Source organism: Semicossyphus pulcher, unplaced genomic scaffold (assembly GCF_022749685.1).
Source record: "Semicossyphus pulcher isolate SPU_LCO1_2020_fin unplaced genomic scaffold, fSemPul1.0.p SCAF_9, whole genome shotgun sequence".
NCBI classification, from domain to species: Eukaryota; Metazoa; Chordata; class Actinopteri; order Labriformes; family Labridae; genus Semicossyphus; species Semicossyphus pulcher.
In genome coordinates this window covers 9,820,613-9,842,101 of record NW_027211770.1, presented here as the reverse complement: position 1 = coordinate 9,842,101, position 21,489 = coordinate 9,820,613, and the positions used below count along the sequence as shown (strand labels likewise).

Sequence of the window (21,489 nt, the reverse complement as noted above, 5' to 3'; positions counted from 1 at the left end):
ATTGAATGATGACGCCGTTCGATCATCAAAAAAATCAGCCGTTAAAAAATATCAGAGAATTAGGTCAGCAACTTTACAGCACCAACGCTCACGTTATGAACGTAACAACGGCGTTATTGAGTATACAACTTTTACACAGACTCGACCTGGGCATGAAAGAACCTGCTCCAACGAGGAGGGAGATGTCCGGTGTTTTCAGCATCTGCAGACTGGGGCCGTAGCCGTCAGACCGGTCCGTCTGTCTGTCTGTCTGCCTGCCTCCCTCCACCGGCTTTGGGAGACCCGCGAGCCCCAAATAACGTTAACTCCACCGCGGTCCCGTCCAGACTGGGGCTGATGGTGAGCCGGGGGACGGGGAGACATCCACAGATCCCACAGGACTAAACCTGAAGGCTGCAGGAAATCACTCCTCGCCTCGTCTCGACAGCCTGGTAGCAGCACAGTGCACGTTTCAGTAGTTCCAGTAAGTTTACCGCCAGACATCATCAATAATTATGACTGCCCGGCTAACACCGGCTAGATGGGCCACCTCAAAGCATGCTAAAGGCTAGATTTAGTTTGGTTATAATTTAATCCTTTAACTTTAATTAGCTAGCTCACGCCTCCAAATAATTATAAAGATGCTAACTGGTAATGCAAATGATCCCACGATGGCAGTCTAGCAGCAGCATGCTGTATACAGTCAACGTTATTGTTAACACACATTCAACCTGAAATGGGCTGCAGATAAATAAATAAAAAAGCCGATATAGCTAAATATGGCACATTCAAACGATGGACCAAAGTGTTTTTGTTGATAAATGAGTTTTGTCCCTCCTTCAATAAACATTAACAATTTGCAATCCACTTAAAGCTACTGTGAGGAACTTTCTGTTTGTGTTGATTTTGGCGCCCCCTGTGGGTAAAGCTGTGCCTCTTATCTCTTTGTTGATCTTGTCCTGTGGATGTTTAAAGTAATAATCTTAATACATGTCACTATCACTAACTCACTATCTTTTGCCGAATGAGGTAACACAATGGTGATTGAGCCTGTGGCCCACTGATGAAAGCCTATTACGGACTTGGTGTCTGCTTTCGTGGGAAAAAATCACAAGTGGCGCCAACTTACTGACGCGTTTTCCATCACAAAATGTGATTGCAAGTGTTGCGAGTAAACAGTAATCTTCCATGGCTGAACAAAGAAAAGATCGTTGACTACAGATACAACTTAAAAAAAAGTGAAAATCCGAATAATCCATGGGCGAAGACCCAAGATTCAACATATTGGTACCATCTGGGTGGGCAAATTCTAGTTATGATTTTTTAATTGCTATACATCCCTAGATCATGTTTTAATAGGATAGACCTTGCTGACTGGCAGCTTATTAGTGGTTATCACCTCTTAAAGTAATGGACTGCTGTGCCTTCACTTGAAATCATCTTTCTTTCTTTGTATCCTCTCCCTGGACTGCTGGCTAGATACTTGTAATAAGCTCCTCAGTTCTGTTTGAAGTAACAATAACTAATCCACAGATATTTTGGCTACCTTCGGCAGATTTACAGGTGTGAATCAGTGCAATGTATTTTCTAATTATGGACACTTTTTCACAAATCATTAATTTTTTTCTGAATACTTTATTTAATTTGTGTAGAGCCAAAATATTTTGCTTAAAAGTAAAAAAAAAAGCACATTTGTTTGACCATTTTTATTGCTTATTGAATTACTTTCATAGTTAACACATGTAGTGTTTGTTGCAGGCCATCCAAATATACTGCCCATCAGCTGCCCTATTCACAGCATTCACTAGCTAGGCTCGCTCTGAATTTGAAAAACAAGATACTTGTACCCTAATGATAAGTGCTCAGTGAGCCCTCCCCTTGTGCCCTCATCCCAATACTTATACTTACTACTATACATACTATACCTACCACATGGCCCTTAGTCGTCACCGCAACCCAAGCAGCATTGCCAACTTCAACAGACCCAGGCTCTGTTAATACGTGCTCCAGGTATTGACAACGCTGATAATACAATAATGTTTTAAACACACAAATAGAGAGAGAGAAGGATAGAGAGAAGAGTTTGTAGAGAGAGGTGTCTTAGAAAGAAGACAGGGAAGGCAGAGCAAGGCTGAGGTGCCCTGTCTGGGGCTAACGCTTACCTCCGCCGTATCAGGCTGTAAGCTCTACCTCCCCCTACTCCCTTACTTTCATAGGGAGGAGAGGAGAGAAGAGAGAGTCAGGAAGATGGGGGATTTAGGCAAGGGTAGAGGGTAAACCTAACCCCAAGCCGATACTACCTACCCTACCACATGGCTTTTAACAGCCCCACAACTCAAACAAAGATAGATGGGCAGCGAGAAGCAGCACAACAGGGTTATCAAGTGGGTGAATCCCCCTTCACCGGTGTTCTGTCAAGTTAGGCCCACGACACCTCGGGGAGGCTCTACAGTTAGCTCTGGCATGCCAGAGCCACTGGCTGACTATCCTCCATACTCCACAGGTCCCTCCAGCTGAGCTTCCTCTTCTCTACATTCTCTCAGTTCATCCACTGTCCCCGCTTAGCCTGATCCACAGCCTTAGTACACCTTACAACATCTTCTTGTCGGCGTACCTGCTCCACAACCAGCTTCCTTCTTTCTCTGGGACTTTGCTTATGATGAGCTCAGTGTTGATTTTTAGTATGTAGGGTGTTAGTATATCCATACATTTTATTAAACTTAATGTCCCACTTCACCCTATAGTACTTATTTAAACAGCATTTTTTTCATTTCAAAACAACATAATGTGTGTCCACATTCAAACACATTGCTTTAATTACTGTTTATTAACTTTTATTAATGTTTTGTTGCCTTAGGTTCAAGATTACATCACTGTTAATATGATATTGGCTGTTTCTGTGCTTGTTGCAAATGGTGCAAAGGCACAAATAGGGGAAAATAAGAAAATGCTCACAAAATATGAAAAGCTGCTCTTATAGAAAGGCTATCATATTTTAATTTACTTATATTAACCCTATAGACAATTTAGGATAGGCAAATTTTGCCCACTCAGATGGTACCGATATCTGGTCTGGCCCATGGACAAAAAGAAAAAGAAACAAATTTGATGCTCAGATGAAGTCAAACAATCTAAAGAGGAAAGTGACCGTCGGTGAAAAAATGACTGTTTATCGCCATAGATGCCGCCATTACAACTTTAAAACACTTTACCAGCAGTAACTCACTGTTAGTCACAATTGGCCCCAAGCATTTGCATTGGTATCTCGGAAGTGGACATTACAATTACAAATCTACAACATCTCTATCACAGTGAATGAACTTTTCATAATGAAACAGTAACCATCAAGATAAACTATGACATGCCACGTCGGGTTAACAAATAACAAACAAAGAACCTAATGAGAATGGTAGTCAAATATTTGCTGTAGCCAAGCAAAGCGTGCCAAATGTAGTTGAGGCAATCTAAATTATGGTCGGGTGTTGCTTGAATTTCTCTGGTGGTGAGTTTGGCAGTACAGTAAACTGACTGTATGTGGGTCTACCGTTGTTACACTTGAATGTGTTAGGAATTAAGTGGAATGGGAGATAGGTGAATGCAGGGGTGCTAGACTATTCAGTACTGTAGTTTGTGTCTTTCATATGGAATCATATCGTGTTAGGATTTTACTAAATTCAGTTGTCAGAAATAAAAACTTGAAATATGGCTGCATTTAATGATTATTAGAGCAACTAAGTGTGCACAATGTAAAATAAAGGAGGAAAAGGCCCATGACAATGACCCAAAATCCAAGGGGTCATCTTCAGTTAATACCAACAATTCAAAGATAGTTAATTTTATTCACATGTTTAATATAATAATGAAGTAGAATACTTTTTTTTTTAAAAAGGAACCAGCAATTTTTTATTTTTTTTAAATATTTGATTATTAGAGTAATTAAAAGATTTTCCACGATTTTTCGACCAATAGATTGCACAACATTTAAACACAGTAAATTGCATTGACAGTTAATGTGAATATGTCTATTTGCCATAATTTGTATTGTACTGTTTTTGGTGATAAACGCTAAATCTTAAATCTTAATCTTTCATTCTTAATCAACATTTGCAATCTTAAATAAAATTGCAAATGTTAATAGGTTATGTTAATGTTAATGTTTGCCATCATGCTGAATGAAAACAAGTTCAGACGAAGCTGACAGAGTGCCTCTATTTACATTTAACGCTGAGTGATGCATTTCACAGCAAAAAGACAACTGGGGAATTTTTTCATTTTGGAAAAGAACACTACTTACGTATGTACAGGAAAGGATCAGCAAAAAGATGTACCGCTTTGTCCACGGGGACTGCCAAGATTGACACAAAATGAAAGCTCCTTAAAGATTCATTCTCGAAGATTTCGGATGTGTTCTCTTTGGTGGCACCTTTAATAAAAGGTCATTGCAGTAGTACACTTCCCAATTTAACCGGATGTCTAGGTCTACAGTTGGCTCCCTTTGTTACGGTTGTAATTCTTCATTTTCCTTGCTGACGGTCGCTTTCCTTTTTAGACTGTTTGCCTTCATCTGAGCGTCGAATTTGTTTCTTTTTCTTTGGATTTTCACTTATTTTTGAAGTTGTGTCTGTAGTCATCGACCTTTTCTTTGTTTGTTCAGCCATAGTAGATTACTGTTTACTGGCAATGCTTGCAAAGTCCAGGAATGCAGCCGTTTAGCTCCGCCTACCCTCTCTGGCAGACCACCCACTGCTGGGTGATGGAGAACGCGTCACTAACTGGGCGCTGCTTGTTATATTTTCTGCGAATTTTGCCACAGACATCCAGTCCATAATAATACTATATACTGTAAATGCAAAGGCTTTCATCAGTGGGCCATAGGCTCAATCGCCATTGTGTTACCTCATTCGGCAATAGATAGTGACTTAACAGACATTTATGTACAAGAAAGTCTAAGAGATTATACTCTTAAAGTGGCTTTAATATATTTTTTGTCTTGTAAAAGTTTGCAGTCACAAAGTACCAGAGCTTCCATTGTCTAAATAACTAACAAATTCTTAAGGTATCTCAATATCTGCTGAAAGGACACTCCTTACAGTTGTGAAGCTACTTTCAATACCTTTGATTACACTGAAGGAGCCACAAAGGCCAATTAATGAGAAAGGTGTCTGAGAATCAAACATTCTAACAGATTTTATAGTTTACTCTTTTTGCATGATATTTCTTGTGTTTCCTCCACCAGAAAAACAGAATTCAAGGACTCTACCATGTGAACACAACCACCTAACATGTGAGCCTCGACCCAGCTGTCCCAGATCATCTTTACTCAAAGCAGAAGTAAACAGCGTTGAGTTTGACAATGTCAAGCCGCAGGAAATCGACCACACCTTGCATGGTGCTGCCCTCCGATGTGGTGGAGCAGGAAGAGGCAGAGGAGAAAACAGAGAGGACAAAGGAGGAGGAGGCAGAGGAGGAGGAGGGAAAGGTCAAGGAGGGAGCAGAGGAGGGGCCGACTGCAGAGGAGTTGGATCAGGCAGTAGTGGTTGTGCCTACACCTCCGGACACAGGTAGGGTTCCTCGAGGCACATTTTTCTATGGGTAGATGGCTCTGACACTTTTGTAGGCTGAAATATACAAAGACATGTCCGTAAATGTTCTGTAAATCTGTATTGAATGTTTTTATTCTTGTCATAGATGAGCCCAGTGTCTCCACCGTAGAAGACAGCGAAGTCCTTGGTCCTGCACTGAAGCGCAATGCTACAAACCCTCCTGAGGATCCGAGCAGCGACCAGCCCACCCAGGAAACACAGTGTGATACACCCGAGGAGGGGGGCGCAGACTCTGCCGCGGTTGCTGCCATCTCTCTCAGCAAGACCCCCATCATGAGGATGAAGACTAAATCTGAACCCAAGAGGATTGCCGTGTCCCTGAAATCAGCTGACGAGGGGGTGGAGGGCTTTGGAGGGGGCGGCGAGGGAGAGGTGGGAGGAGAGCAGGAGCCCATCGAAGCGCCTCTGGGGCCGATGACGCCTGTGGAGATGCTGCTGCACGACTCCATGAAGCTCGGGGGAGGCTTGCTGGTCAGCCCGTCCTCAGAGCAGCAGAGGAAATCATCCTCTTTAAACCCCACAGTGCTGCCTGCAGGCCTGGCACAGGTAGGCAGTCTTGATAATACAAGGGGTTTAAGAATGAGTGTAACAACACTCCTATCTGTAAATATTAATGTATGTTTTCAGACTCAGCTCCAGCTTGGAAAGCTTAAAACTGCTAGATAATGGGCTGCTGGAGAACAGAGTTTCACCTTTACCTCTCTGCAGCATTATCAGTGCAGACCTTTCTTATCTTCTCCCTGCCTTTCCTTTTTTTCAGGTTCTATCCGCTTTCCAGGCCCAGCAGAGTGCAGCAGCAGCTCAGCCTCAGCTACTGATTCCCCTCAGCAGCATCCCCTCCTACAGCGCTGCTATGGACACCAACCCCCTGCTGGGCAACACATACAAGAAGTTTCCTTACCCCTCTATGGCCGAGATCAGCGGGCTGGCAGCACAGACACAGTTCACAGAGGAGCAGATCAAGGTAGAGGAAAGTTGGTTCATGTTTTGGGTGGACTACCTCTACTTTGCTATGTTTTGTTTTCATGGCTGTCCGTCAAAAAATATGATGCCTCCAAAAGTAGACGCATCCTCTTCATTTTATCAAGTGAAAAGCCACCTTGATCTTCATTTCTGAAAGTCTGACATATGTTTTACTTTGATAACGCTGGAATCAAATGTACTTGATCTACACCCAGGTGTGGTTCTCAGCCCAGCGGCTGAAGCACGGAGTAAGCTGGACTCCAGAGGAGGTGGAGGAGGCCAGGAGGAAACAGTTTAATGGCACGGTACACACGGTGCCTCAGACCATCACCGTCATACCTGCTCACCAACTGTCAGCTGCTGCCAACGGCCTGCAGTCCATCCTACAGACCTGCCAGATAGTGGGTCAGCCCGGCCTGGTGTTCACACAGGTAGGTAAGGAAAGAAAACAGGCTGTTTTTTCGCAAAGTGGGGCTCTGACCTCAACTTGCCTTGAATCCAATCAACTTAGGACTGTGACATGTTTCAGTTTGAAAACTATCATCTTAGATTGCCTGCTTTGTTTTAGCAGCTCTCATTTGAAAGGATTAGACTGAAGCGAGCTCAGCATTGCTAGAATTTAAGAGACTTTTATTTAATTTAGCTAGAATTGTTTTTAACTTGATTTGATTTAAAACTATTGGATTGACTTTGATTGTACATGGACATGACTTTGAGTTATCCTGCCTGTTCTATGTCTGTCCCTTTGCTTCAAATATATTGAACTGATTTAAGGCAGTAAGTATCCCATACAGAGGATACTGCTGTCCATGAAGTCACTGATATCAAAGCAGATATGCTCCACTGTCTTTAGTTGCTTAGTTGCGGAGCAGATAGCTGGTGCAAATGAGCAGCTGCAATTCATTCTGAGTGAATTCCCCCCTGAATGTCTTAACCTGAAATCTGTTCATAATGGGTTAATAAACTCAATCCATCCTTTCCCAAATGTGTCACTCTAGAGTCTCAAAGTGAATGTTCATTTTTCCATTACAAAGATTTCATGCATCACATTAAACCAATCTGCTAATGTCTTTTTTACTGGCAAACAGTTTTATTTTAAACATTTGCTTTAGAAAAGCCAAGAAGATGAGGCGGTATCTTACCCAGATACAAGATCGCAGAAACAAAAGGCATCTTTAATTAATCCATGCTGTCTCTGATTGTCTTCCAGTCGTGCTTTAGCATTGATTTTGTGAATATTGTGAGTATTCGTCATTAGACAGTTTCAAAACTGCATAATGATTTTTTTTTAACCAGGTCATACATACAAGGTCCCCAAATCAGAAATGCCAAACCAGATTAATAATTTTAGTTAGTCTTTTTCAATATTTTTTCTGATGTACAGATAACAAAAGGGAGGCTTATGTGACACATAAAAGAAACATAGCGGGAAATAACATCTCCATCAGACGGGGTCAAAGATCTGCACTTCCCTCTGTGCAGAATGCGATCACAAACACACTAGCGAATACGCAGACCGGTACACATGATACAAACAATACAAAGATAACCCAACAGTAACAGAAAAACAACAAACAAAAAAGAAACAGGGGAAGGCCGTGTGACGCATCATAAACAGAGAAACATAAAATAGAATTATATAGATAAATAAATGAATCATAGTCTTACAATCCTGCACAGTAAAGCATCACAAACACTTAAGCACTTATTGTAATCCATGCAACTGGATAGCTTATCAGTTATGTATTCCAACTATGATCTACCAAACCCTTCATTTATGTTGGTTTTGGTCTCTGTTCAGTCTAATTTTTACAAAATAGATTAGAAAGGAAAAGAAAACCATAAATCTAATGCATGACTATATCACAGCGGTGCAAACCCTTTCTAACAGTTTGCCCAGGCAGTTAAATACATCCCTGTTTGTCTTAATCTCACACATCCTCCTGTGTGTCATTATTTTCGGTCTCTGTGTAGGTCGGCCCGGGGGGGAACCTTCCAGTGACCAGTCCCATCACTCTGACAGTGGCTGGCCTGCCCAGCCAGTCCCAGAGCTCCAGCAGAGTTTCCTGCCAGCCCACCCTGACTAACGAGCTGAAGCGGGCCACCACAGTCCAGCCTCCGTCTCTTTCTCCACAGGTGGGGAAAGCAGCAGTTGTTGCTGCCTTATATTACCACATGGCGTCTGTATCAGTTTTATGTATATTGTATGTCACATAATAGTCATTTTGTCTTTTCCCCTCAAGGTATTTTGTAACTGCGGGTGAAGAGAAGCGCTGCAGAAACTCTAGTTTAATGTATAACTCTCTGCTTTGTTTCTAAGGAGAACTCTGCCCTCAGTGCGGACACGTTTGGTTTGCGGCCGAAGAAATCCAAAGAGCAGCTGGCCGAGCTGAAAGCCAGCTACCTGAAGAACCACTTTGTCACTGATGCAGAAATCGCCCGGCTGATGAAGCTCACCAACCTGACTAAGGGAGAGATCAAGAAGTGGTTCAGTGACACCAGGTACAACCAGCGCAACTCCAAGAACAGCCATGTCATCGTTTTCCATGACGGAGGGGGCAGAGGAAGCGGCGGCTGTAGCAGCAGTTCCACCACCACAATTGTTATTGACTCCAGCGACGAGACCCCCACATCTCCCCACCCTCCTCGCACTCCTCCTGTGAAGGAGAAAGAGACTCGGCCAAAAACGTGGAACCCGTTCCCAGATTTTACCCTACAGAAGTTTAAGGAGAAGACTCCGGAGCAGCTGGTGGTGCTGGAGGAAAGTTTTGAGAAGTGCAGCACTCCGTCAGACGAAGAACTGAGCCGCCTGAGGACAGAGACTAAACTGACACGGAGGGAGATTGATGCCTGGTTCACGGAGAGACGGAAGATGCCATCCGTCAGTACTTCCTCCCCGGATTCTTCAGAGGGAGGAAAAATGGAGACGGATGGAGCAAAAGCAGGAGAAGGAGCCAGCTCTTCCTCTCCGTCTGCATCATCGTCTCGTAGAGGGAGTCAAACTCCCCCTGGCAGTCGCAGTAAGCAGCTGCCCACCACCAGCAGCAACAGAGACATGAGAGATAAGACTAAAAAGACTCCGGAGCAGCTCCACATTCTGAAAAGTGCCTTTGTGCGGAACCAGTGGCCCACAGCGGAGGAGTACGACCAGCTGGCGGAGGAGAGCGGCCTCCCTCGGTCCTACATCGTCAGCTGGTTCGGGGATTCTCGGTACTCGTGTAAGAACAGTAACCTGAAATGGTTCTTCCAGTACCAAAGCGGAAACGTCGAAGGGCCAAATGGCGGAGGAGGCAATAAAATGGGAAGCAGCGGCGGTCGAAAAAGACGTGGCCGAAATCGTGGTTGGGGGCGTTCTCGAACCAGAAAGCAGCCGAGGAGGTCCGCCTCCTTCAGCACCGATGTCGACAGAGCTCCCCCGGCGAAGAAAGTCAAGACGGGGAGGGAGATCCTGAAAGAGTACTACCTGAAGTACCGTTTTCTCAATGAGCAAGACCTGGATGAGCTCGTCACCAAGACCAACATGAGCTATGAACAGGTAGTGATATTATTTTATTTTGAGAAAACGTCAGCATGTTTTATTGTTTCCTGTTATTATCAACAAAAGGGCCCCGTTTCCATAGCTTCTATTGTAAAAAAATTTTAAAAGATATTCCTTAAAGCGTCGTGATTTAAGAGGCTAGTGGAAACAAGTACCTTGTACCCACGTGTAGGAGGCTAATGCTGCGTTCACAATCCTACAGAGACATCACACGAAAAGCTGACGAAGATAAACAAGGGATACACCAAGTGCAGTTCTCCTTTCACTATCCACATTGGAAATGAATGACCTCACATTTTGAGGGAAACAATTTTGTTTGCAATAGAATACAATGAGAAAGCTGCATTTATAGCTACAAATTGTAGAAATAATTACATAAAATGATGACAAGAAATAAATGTATTGATTATATAGTTTATTCAACATCACCATAGCAACATCTCGTCATCCGTGTTGTGTTTTGCCGTTCTGTCGGAGCGTTTGTTTGCTTTTCCCGTGCCGTCCAAAGGTGTCCGTCTTCCTGAATCCATGTGAATGCAGCATAAGAGCAAGTTAACATGCAGGAGAAACCTCGAACTGCGTGTTTTTTGAAGTTTTAATGGTTTTATTCATTGAAAAGACTTTACTTTGATCATGACCCCTGCCTCATACATCATGTCTCTGATATATAATGGGTTAAGATGTTTAAATAACAATATAAATGCAGGCCTTCACAGGATCACAAATACATTCTCGTATATTTTAAGCAAGTTTTCTGCCACTTTCTGTCTTTGTTTTCCTTCTTGAAGGGACTTTGATGTTTGCTGCTGGAGGCAAAGTGGGCTCGTTACTGGGACGCGTCCAAACACAGAAACAATCCAAAATCTAGATGTGTCAAACTGTTTATTAAACTTAAGACTGACAACCGAATTCCAATACAAAAAAGCAACAGAAAATGTCTGAGCCTAACTCACCCTCATTGTCTGAACTCCCACCAGCCAACTCAACAGGTAAAATAAAGGTGAAACCACACCCAGGTGCCAATAACAGGAAGTGATTCAACCATAATAAATTCTCCGCTTCAAGTCGATATGCCTCCAGCCTGATGTTTCCATTTCAATCGCTTCAACTCATTTTGTTTAAAACATTTTAGTAGAAATCCCCCAAAATCACAAACGACATGACCGCGGTGTCCACTACAGGGTTTCTAAACTGTTTTTCTCTCTGTCACGAGGTGAGGGAGTGGTTCGCCGAGGTGCAGCGGCGCTTGGAGACGGGGTCGGATCCTTTCGAGGAGCAGGCTGCGGGCAGAGCTGAGGGAGAGGAGGGAGGAGAGGGAGAGGAGATGCGGGGAGAGACGTCGACGGCCACAGAGGAGCAGGCCGGCGCGGGGCTGGGAGACGAGGACGACGATGAAGGAGACGAGGAGGAGGACGGGGACGATACGGACGACAGCGAGGTTTGGGAGCCGTCACGTAGCGTCCGGAAGTCCTTGTCGGTCTCTGAGGATTAATGATTGTGAGACGCAAAGTGAAACATTAGAGAATGTTACAAGAGAAATACTGATACGATCAATGCTGGAAGACAGTTAGCTAAGCCAAGTCTTTTTGCCACTGATTCGCATGTGTACTCATTTGCTACAGTTATTCACTGTTTTTTCAAACTATTTCTCATGCGGCGTCTACATGACACTAACTGTTGGACTATTAGCTTTAGCCTATTAACTGTAAGTAATGTGTAACAGTTTAGACAAAATCATGGCGAAGAAGAAGTTTTTAGCAAACCCTGCAAATCTTTAGTGGCACCCCAAACTTTGATTACGCTTAAAAAGCTACAGTTACACAATATTTTGTCAAAAGGAATACCATGAAGTGCAATCTTCACCCTGATCTGAAGATGAAGCTGAAAGCATTTGCCCAAAAGACGTGTCCATGCATCTTTCTTTGAAAGCAACAGATGAATTCTGACTGTTGTGAAAGAGAGTTTTTGTGTTGCCATGCCCCTTTTTACATTTGCACTCCTCGCTTGTTTAGGTGAATCCTGTAAAAGAGATGTATTTCCACATTTATGCTGCATTTGCTTCAGAGAGAGTGTTTGTTATTCTGCTATGAGCACAGGCCTAATTTCAAACTTCTATCTCCAGTGTTATGAATGTTTTACCCCTGATCTGCCCCCAAAAAAGGACTTACCTGATGTGTTTACAAAGGTGCTTTAAAATGTTTCACAGCCGGATGTCACTCCTGAGCAATGACCCCAATGAAACTGCCGCACATCTTTTTGTGGAGCTGCTTTAGAGCATCTTTTTTCCCCAAGATCATCGCCAGGACCTGATTTGAATCAGCAGGTTGTTTGAGCTGATACAGATAATTTAAAATAATGACACTAAAAGTCAGGCTTTTATCTGTTGAGATGAAGGCCTGTACGACATGAGACACATTAAATACTTTAATGTTGAATGAATGCCAATGCCGTGATGCTTTTAAAGAACCCAGGATGTCCACTCAAGTCTTCCTTCTATAGTGGCTTCTTGTTTTATTAGTGTTGTTAGTATTTTAGACTTTTATCCTATGGATCCGATGGAGAAACGCCACAGTATGTGTTTAATATGCACTGCTATTAATGTTTTTAAACTGATTTCTCACCTTTTGATAGAACACATCATGTGCTGTTACGACCTTTTGAAACAGTACGAGGCTGTTGTCCCAAAGTTGAATGTGTTGTCTCCAGTTTGAGGCACAGGCACAGTTCGTGAACGTCATAATGCTCACTATGAGGCAGACATCTTGGTCCACTGAAGTACAATAGAAAACAGAAAGAATGGATTGACTGCATTAATAAATGGAGATGCAGAAACGCAGAGTTTTCCCCAAAACCAGCTGCAGCACCTGAGTACATTTATAGAAAGTTATCACCTTTACAACACTTACAGTCATCACCAAATCATCGACACCTTGCCTTTAGATTGGGGCTCACCTGCTTTCGTCAAAACGAGGCCCATGAATCGTTTTGGGTCTTAAGGAAGACTGTTAAACAGTATTTCAAAAGAAAAACATGAAGCACCTAAACTAAACTTTTAAAAAGTTGCACTTTGTCCACGTGTGTACGTAGTGGACTAAATCCTGATTAGGCACCTTAATCTCTTATTATACCATGAAATGGCTCTGAGAGACCAAATCTCTTTTGTATTAACACAAACTAAACCAGTATTTTGCCTTTTTTATCCTCTGTGGAGGAATCAGTTTATTCTCTTTTCTAATAATACGTGTTGTTTCCGAGTTGGATGTTTGTAAGGCTCAAAGAAAAGGTAGAACAATCATGCAGCGCTTTCTTTCGCTAAATTGCACATTTTGAGCCGTGTTTTTTAATCTTTTCTCCTTTCGAAAATGCACATGCGTTATATTTGTTTTGTTTTGTATTGTTGCTTTAAACTGTGGGAAGTGTCTCCTGTCTCTCCGTCTCTGCTCCCACATACCCCTGTTTCACTCCCCTTACCCCTGTTCTCTAGTCCATGTTTGTAAAATGAATGCCTAGACTCTTAATGTGCACTTCTCAAGACATGTTTCTGTAAAAGTCAAAAGTGTCCTGTTGGTTCTCAGACAGTCAGGGCTGGAACATCTTCAAAACCCTGCAACTGTTCACAAAATTCAAACAGACATTTTTGGAAAATTCACTTTCACTTGTGAAAGGAATTGTTGTGATGCCTGAAGAAACAGAACAGCTTCCCCTCTGTGGTGGGAGATCTACCAAAAACGCTCCTCGTTCTTACTGTGCGCTTCACACTTTACTGCAGTGAACTGACCGGACAACAAACTGGAAACTTTCTCATTTACAGTTCTACACAAACAGGGGAGACACTTTGATGAAGCTTTGCAGATAAACCTTTGTGCCTAAACGGCTCGTATGCTTGTTTGAACAGAAGCTCACCGTCTCTGGACAGAAGATGATGAGAGACAGTTTGTCCATGCTTTGGAAATCACACTCTGTAAGGCTTTTCTTATGGGAGGCTTGTTCAAACTAAGTTGTGATGCATGACTGAGCTCTGCTTTCTGCTGACGCTAAAAGATGCCTAGATACTCTGAAGTTAACAACTTCTGTTCTAAGTCCTTAAACTGATACCTTGGTGTTACGAATTGTATTGTAATTTTTTCACCAGGCACTTGTCACAATAAATGTCGGCACCTTTAGCTGTCAAAGGAGCATTTAAATGAGTGTCTTTGAAGCAAATGATGTCTGCTAGCTGTTAGCTAACGTAGCTAGCTAGCAAGTGAAGCAGGGCTGAAACCTTGATACATTTTGTTGATAGATTTTGTTGTCATGTGACAAGTGCTTGGGCAAGAAAAATAGCAAGTTCAAAATGTTAAGGTATACCTTTGTCTAATACTGCATGCAATAACCAAGACGAACAACTGCTCATTTTGTACATACAATCTTTGGGCTGGTATACTTGGCAGAGAGGAAGCCTAATCTGGGATTAATTCTTTGTGTAGCTTTAATAATAGCAGTTACTTTTCAACATGGACCTGTTTCTGTATTTTTTAAAATGGTTTTCCAGGAAACATCTTTATAAGCCTCGTCGCTGTCAGCTTACACAGACTTACTTCAACTAGCTTTCCTCTCTTCTGAATTTTGTAATCACCAAGTTTTGAACATCCAATGGTGACCACTATTTAATTCATTTTACTTCATGTGCTAATTTCAGCACATGCTACACAGCGGCTGTCCATATTTAGTTTGTTTTATGGCCTGGGTTAGGCTTAAACCTCCCCCCACCCCCCAAGTATCCAGCCCACAGTCTTTTACAGTGTGCTCTTTCTTTACTATAGTCTGTTTTTGAATGGTTTTATATGTTTCTATCTATGAAAACTGTGTCATTACAACTCTTTCCAGAAATCAAATATGTACAATAGAGTAGTGTTTTTTAAATAGAATCAGTTTTAGAGCTCAGCTAGTGTTGCCCAAGTGGCTTTTTGGTACTTTGCAAAACATATAGAATCAGAACTCAAAGGAGAAGACACGCACTTTGACTGATGTCTTTGAAGCACTGGGAAAATGTCCTGTTTCTTGCTAATAATGTGTCAGAATTTGAAGCTCCGTGACCAGCAACAACACATTAAATGTAACAGAAAACAGAAAATATAGAGAAACACGGTTGCTCACAGTTGACTTTACGCCTGAAAGAGATGTACTGCTCGATCTATGAAACAAAATCTGCTTCGATATCCAGCAACTGTCTAATAACAGCAGTAACATCTTAATACAAACATGCTTTACAATAGTTCCAACAGCTTGCCGATGTGCCGTGTCCTCTCCCTGAGTTTTGATTTTGTATCCAACAGTCACCATGTATCCCAGTTAACCCTGTGCAGTAGAGCTAAGAGCTAACATTGTGACCTGAGTAGTTAACCTGGTGTCTTGTTGTGCACATATGTCATATCTGTATCCTGCGCTAACCTCCTGCTATAGTCCTCACTCGTTTTCTGTATTTAGACAGGTAGTCTGTGAATATTTCTTACAGCAATCATTGATTCAAAGGCTTTCACAGTACGGCAGCCATCTTTTTTGGGCAAAAAATACACCCTGTTAGAATTGTAATATACTGTACTTTAAATGTTTTTTTACTCATTTACAGTAGAATTTTCATTTTCTGGTGTTTCTGATCTTATTTTCACTTGCTGAAAGTTTTTAGGTTGCTTTGCTTGTAACAGTTTTCTCCTTGTTCCCGCTTCAGTTCAACTCTTACTACCAGACCTGTGTTACTGAATGATGACCTCTCAGCTCGTGTGTTAAGTTAAGGTTGGTTCTGTAGACACAGATACTGTAAGAAGAATACAACAATCTAACTGTATACGCTACAAGGACTGGTCGAGTATTTTTTCATTAAAGACAACAGATTTACGGTGCCAATTTAAAATGTTGTTTAAAAATAGCTTCGATCTTAGTCCTGTAAAAATCCTCCATAAACAGCAACGCCTCACTGAGTACATCTCCATGAGGATGCAGGGAAACATGATGTTTCGCCTTACAACATTAAAGTGGTAATCTCGAAGATCTCAGTTTCGTTCTCTTTGGCGGCACCTATGGCGATTAACGGTAATTGCGGGAGCACACTTCCCAGATATCCAGACAGTGTTGCATGTGTGACGTCCACGGTTGGCTCCGGTTGTAACTCTTGATTTTCCTCACTGACGGTCGCTTTCCTTTTTAGACAGTTTGCTTCATCTGAGCGTCGAATTTGTTTCTTTTTCTTTGGATGTTCACTTATTTTTGAAGTTGTATCTGTAGTCATCCATCTTTTCTTTGTTTGTTCAGCCATAGTAGATTACTGTTTACTTGCAACACTTGCAGAGACCTGAAAAGCAGCCGCTTAGCTCCGCCTACCCTCTCTGGCAGACCAACCACTGCTGGCTGATGGAAAACGCGTCACTAACTGGGCGCCGCTTGTGATTTTTTCCGCAAAAGTCGCACCAGACACCCAGTCTGTAATAATACTATATACTACAAATGCAAACGCTTTAATCAGTGGGCTATAGGCTCAATCACCATTGTGAGAGAGTGACTTAACAGACATTTATTTACATGAAAATCTTCAAGATTATCACTTTAATAACCCAAAAAGGTTCAGATCAGTGTTAATCTGTGTCTACAGAGGTGACATTTCCATCTACATTAAGTTATTTCTTCACTCTGCCTGTACATCTGAAATGTGTTAAACACTGAGAGTGTCTGAACTTTTTTAATTGATTAATTAAACTCTGTATGTGTGTGCGTTTGCCTCTGCACGCTTGCTTTAGAAAGCTTTCAGTTCCTTCATCAGCTCGTAGCTTCCCGCTGTGAGGCAGACACTTTGTGCAATGTTAATTTAAAATCCCAGCTGTTATCGAGGCTTTGGCTTGATTTAGAAAAGAGTTCTATTTTATACTTGTTTGAGGACAAAAACCCAATAAATTTTGATCAACATTTGCCGTGTTTTGCTTTGAATAAATGGGATATGAGGTAGTGTTGCTAGTCATTACTGATTAATGATTTCTTTTAGGTGATGCACTTACAGGGGACATATTTTAGCTTTGCAATCAATGTTCTATTGTTCTAATGTGTTTTTGAAGCACGTTGTTAAAGTTAGTTTTGTTTTAAAAATTATGTACATATTTAAATGTAATTATTTTTCTGAGCCTCTCCTTCCTCCTGAAACGAACAAGCTGTTTTGCTGTTCAAAGGTAAGACCTTAGATTGGCTGACAGTAGTTAGAGTGACCGCGTAGCCCCTCCCCCACGTGTGCAAGAAGGCAGCCTCAGGTGAATGCCAGTGAATGACGATGCTCGATTTCAGCGAAAGCAAGGTTCAATATAGAAACCTGCAGCTGTTCTGAACGGCCCATTTCAGAGGCAACCTTTTTTAAAAATGTAATTCTGGAAAAACACAGAATTATGCAGTTTTCACTTTTTCACTGTGAACAATAAACACCCAAAAATCTGAAACGCATATGGCCCCTTTAATATCACACTTGCTGACAGAGATTCATTTTTCTACATTGTTGTTCTACATCAGTGGCGCAGGGTCTGTTGTTGAAAATACAAAGTTGTTCCTTATTTTGTTTACCTGAACATTCATTTGTTGCAATAAAACTGCAATTCAAACCATCAGGTTGAATAGATTCGAAGTATGAACATGACCTTAAAAAACATTATCATTTGCATTGACAACAGAGGGCTTTTCAACATGATGTAAATATTCCTCTGGACGTTCTTTGACTGAAATATTTAGAACATCCTCATTTTCATATCGGGGGAGAAAAGCACAGCTGTAGCTGGGGGAGGGCATCATATGAAAATTATTTTGGAGAGAGAAGAAGGCCAACAAGGTGAGGGAAGTTAACGCAACCTTGATTTAATTTTTTATATATGTTGGTAGATACACTTATGCATTTTAATTAACCCGAAAGCTTAATTTCTGATCTGTTTATTTATCTGTGTTGAACATTTAATTTTCCCTACATCTAATGATGTTGCTTTATTTTCTTCACAGTAAAGATGGTGTGGAGTCTTTTGTTCGTCTCTCTGATTGGTAAGTAGCTTTATAATGGATCATTATCTTTTACTTTAAATTCATCTTTACACGCTTTAATAAAGCACAAATGATGTCATTATTTATAGAGGATTTGACTTGAAGAGTTTCCATACATGTTCTGTGCTTGCTGCTGTTTTACATGCCAATAATAGTTGACAATAACTTTGACATGACTGCAATTAAGAAGTAACTTAAACTATCCTCTCTCATTTCACAGCAAGTGCAGGTAGGACTTTTACTCTCTTAGTTTACATATCCTTTCACTTCCTTTATAAAAAAATAAAATAAGATACAATATTTTTAAGCACCCTTTTCTGATTTTTTTCTTTTTTCCTCTACAGCTCCCTGCACCGTGCAAAATCTAACCCTGACTGGGAACACCTCTCAGTCATCAGTCTACACTAAGGGTGAGGTCTTGTACTCTTCTGAGAGAGCTATCGATGGGAATGAGCAGGAGTGTGCTCACACCTTAAATAAGAAGAACTCCTGGTGGAGAATCGACCTGCTGGGTGTCTACGACATTTCTGCCATCAGGATTTACAACATAAAGCAGGAGAACATCCAAATGACCAACACTCAGATCTACATTGGGAACTCTCGCAAGAAAAACGGCACCACCAACAGCTTGTAATATATTCATGTTACTTTAAATCGTGTGTATCGTATGACTTTAAGGTCGACCTCACGGATTAGAATCGTCATAAACTTTTCAAGAGGTTTTTCCTGCTAATAATGGACTTAAAGGTCCTGAGAGGAATTTTTCGTTTGTTATGAAACAGACTGAAAGTCATTTTGATTGCTCTATATGAGCTACAAAAGCAAACCAGGCCATGAGCGACAAGATTGATTATTTCTATATGGTTATTTTTAATGCCTGAAACTGCTGGCGGGGGGTAGGCGTCAGACAGAGCGATTAACTGCACGCTGCCTTTATTTACATTTTCCAGGGCAAAAATTTAAAGTGAGTGATACATATGACTGTTATAGAAAGCAGGATGAGATTTGTTGTTAAAAACCACCACTTAAGCATGTACAGGACAAAATCAGCAAAGAGAGAAGAGGTACGGCTTTGTCCACAGGGGGCGCCAAAATCAACACAAACCAAAAGTTCCTCACAGGAGCTTTAAAGTGTAAATTAAGTTATAAGTCTGAATTAATGTCTGCATATCGGCAAATTTCGATTTTTCCGATACCAGTGCAATACAAAAACAACATAATTAAATTTTAAAATAACAGCTGTTCTGCTAAATAGACGTTCTGATATTTTTCCTATCTTGTACTTGCAAGATACCAAGATACTTACTTACTTGTACTCCTATCTTGGGCCAATGCTGAGTAGCTCTGAGATATTAGTGCAATTAAATACAAAATATGCTTAATTTTGTTTATACCCACATTATTATCTTAATTATCATCACAGGATACATTTCCTGAAGTCAACCTTTCTTTCCTGCTCTAAACAGTAGTTACTAGTGAAAGCCAAAATATATTTTGTAGGCTACTGTTTTGGAGCAGAAGAATCTTGATTTTTGGTGGGCTGATAAATTATGAGAACATTGAGATTACTTGCTGATACTGCATTCTAGGCTGTATTGGAGGCATTTCCAGTACTGTTACTACTATTTTGTACAGAATCTTACATGTAGGCAGTATAGTTTTCTTCAAAGCCCCAATGGACACTGATGAAGTTTTTTAGTCTCAGTCTCTCGCTGATAACTGTTCCTGTGCTATTGTATGGATTTAAACTCACAGTGGACATCACTGTTTCTGTAGGACTTTCCTTTTAAGAAAGAAGCAAATAAGAAATTTCCTCCCACAGAACCACAAACATCATTCCTCCTCCCCTTTCTGTTTCTCTCGCTCTTACAGTTTGTTCATGTTTTTTTTTTTGTCTTCCAGGTGTGCAAACATCACAGCCTTCAACCTAGGCGACTGGAATGTGTTTGATTGTGAAAAAAAACTGTCAGGACGCTACATCACCGTGTTCTCAAAGGAAGAGAGGCATTTAATTCTGTGTGAGGTGGAGGTGAAGGTGTGCGGCACAAGAAAAGGTACAATACCTGTTCTCATCCACCCCAAGTGAGATGTTTATTCAGGGCAGTGCAAACAAACAGTGACTGAGAGACCAGTTAATACTGTATGTACGTACTGTATTTCTCTAACGTTGGGGTCATTTTTTGTGTTGTAATGATGTTAATTTTTTCAGGAAATCTTTCCTTCTATTACGTTTTGTCTTATACTCTGAAACCTCTGATGAGAAAAGATTAAACACTTGAGTCATCTTTATAATTAGGATGATTACATTATCAGAGGAAAGTACGTTTTCTAAGAAACTCTGGTAGATGACTGCTCTCAAATTAAAAATCCTTGTGTGTTCACTCTTACCCTTCTCAAAATGTGTGTATTAAGATTCAGTTCACTTTGAATATTTCACACTTAAGAGTTTATTTTTTTCTAGAATCGCCCTTCCAGCTGATCAAACAGAAGATGATATGGGAAGACGCCCTGTACTACTGCAGAGACAGAGACATGGACCTGGCTTCCATCCTTAATGAGGAGAGCCAGGCCTGGGCCGAGCTGGAGGCCCAGAAAGCAGACACTCCCTTTGTGTGGCTCGGCCTTCACTACACCTGCACACTGGGGTTCTGGTTCTGGGTCGACGATCATCCCATGTGTTTCACCCACTGGGATCAAAAAAATAAAAAGGAAGAGTGTAACATGAGTGCGGCCATGCAGGCACAAAAGGGACACTGGTTCAGCAAGTGTGTCTACAAGACATTTAATTTCATCTGCGCAAAGTAGAAAAAAATCAATGTTTTGTTTATCACCTTTTTTTTGTTTTGTTACAGTTTCTCCTCCTGTGTTGAAGGTGATGACACGCAGCAGCATTTCTACTCTCACCTGAAGCATATAGATGGCTCACTAAGTATTTTAACTATAATTTATGCCATGAATAAAACCTAGCTTGTTGACCATGTTTATGTGTTTAAAGTTGTCTCCATTTAGTCTTATTTTTAATTAAGTACACTTCAATATTATTCTTGTATAATACTTAATAAATTAGCTGTTGTGACACTTTTGCACTTTTGGGTGATCTTATCATGGATTTTTTTATATTAAGAACTGTTTTTATTGCAGTGGATGCTTGGTATTTTAATGGGCTATTTGTTTTTTTCTTTTTGATTGTAGCTCTGCTGTGGAATATATCTGAAAAATACAGAAATGTTTTGGATTTCTCTTAAATGCACAGAAATGCTAATATAAAACCTATCTATTTGCAGAATTCAATGTTAACATTTATATTTATATTTGGAATGTCAGTACTGAGTAAATAAATAAATAAGGTTTCAAATAAAGTTGTAT

The 21,489-nt window shown here is 41.1% G+C and overlaps 1 protein-coding gene across 1 annotated transcript; it reads left to right on the top strand.

The window, feature by feature from the left end:
- The first annotated feature begins 358 nt into the window (after positions 1-358).
- LOC138584320 (zinc fingers and homeoboxes protein 1-like) lies at positions 359-17,019 on the top strand. The gene is made up of 8 exons (XM_069656519.1): positions 359-463; positions 5,216-5,540; positions 5,668-6,128; positions 6,343-6,546; positions 6,761-6,976; positions 8,520-8,681; positions 8,866-10,080; positions 11,297-17,019. The coding sequence occupies exons 2-8, from the start codon at positions 5,333-5,335 to the stop codon at positions 11,573-11,575; spliced, it is 2,745 nt and encodes a 914-aa protein (XP_069512620.1). The 5' UTR covers positions 359-463; positions 5,216-5,332; the 3' UTR covers positions 11,576-17,019.
- Positions 17,020-21,489: the final 4,470 nt, after the last annotated feature.

Excerpts from the sequence above, each read along its gene's own strand:
- LOC138584320 (XM_069656519.1), top strand. The coding sequence starts at position 5,333 with ATGTCAAGCCGCAGGAAATCGACCACACCTTGCATGGTGCTGCCCTCC. Across the intron at positions 6,547-6,760 it reads TCACAGAGGAGCAGATCAAG|GTGTGGTTCTCAGCCCAGCG; the intron begins GTAGAGGAAAGT and ends ATCTACACCCAG. Across the intron at positions 8,682-8,865 it reads CTCCGTCTCTTTCTCCACAG|GAGAACTCTGCCCTCAGTGC; the intron begins GTGGGGAAAGCA and ends TTTGTTTCTAAG.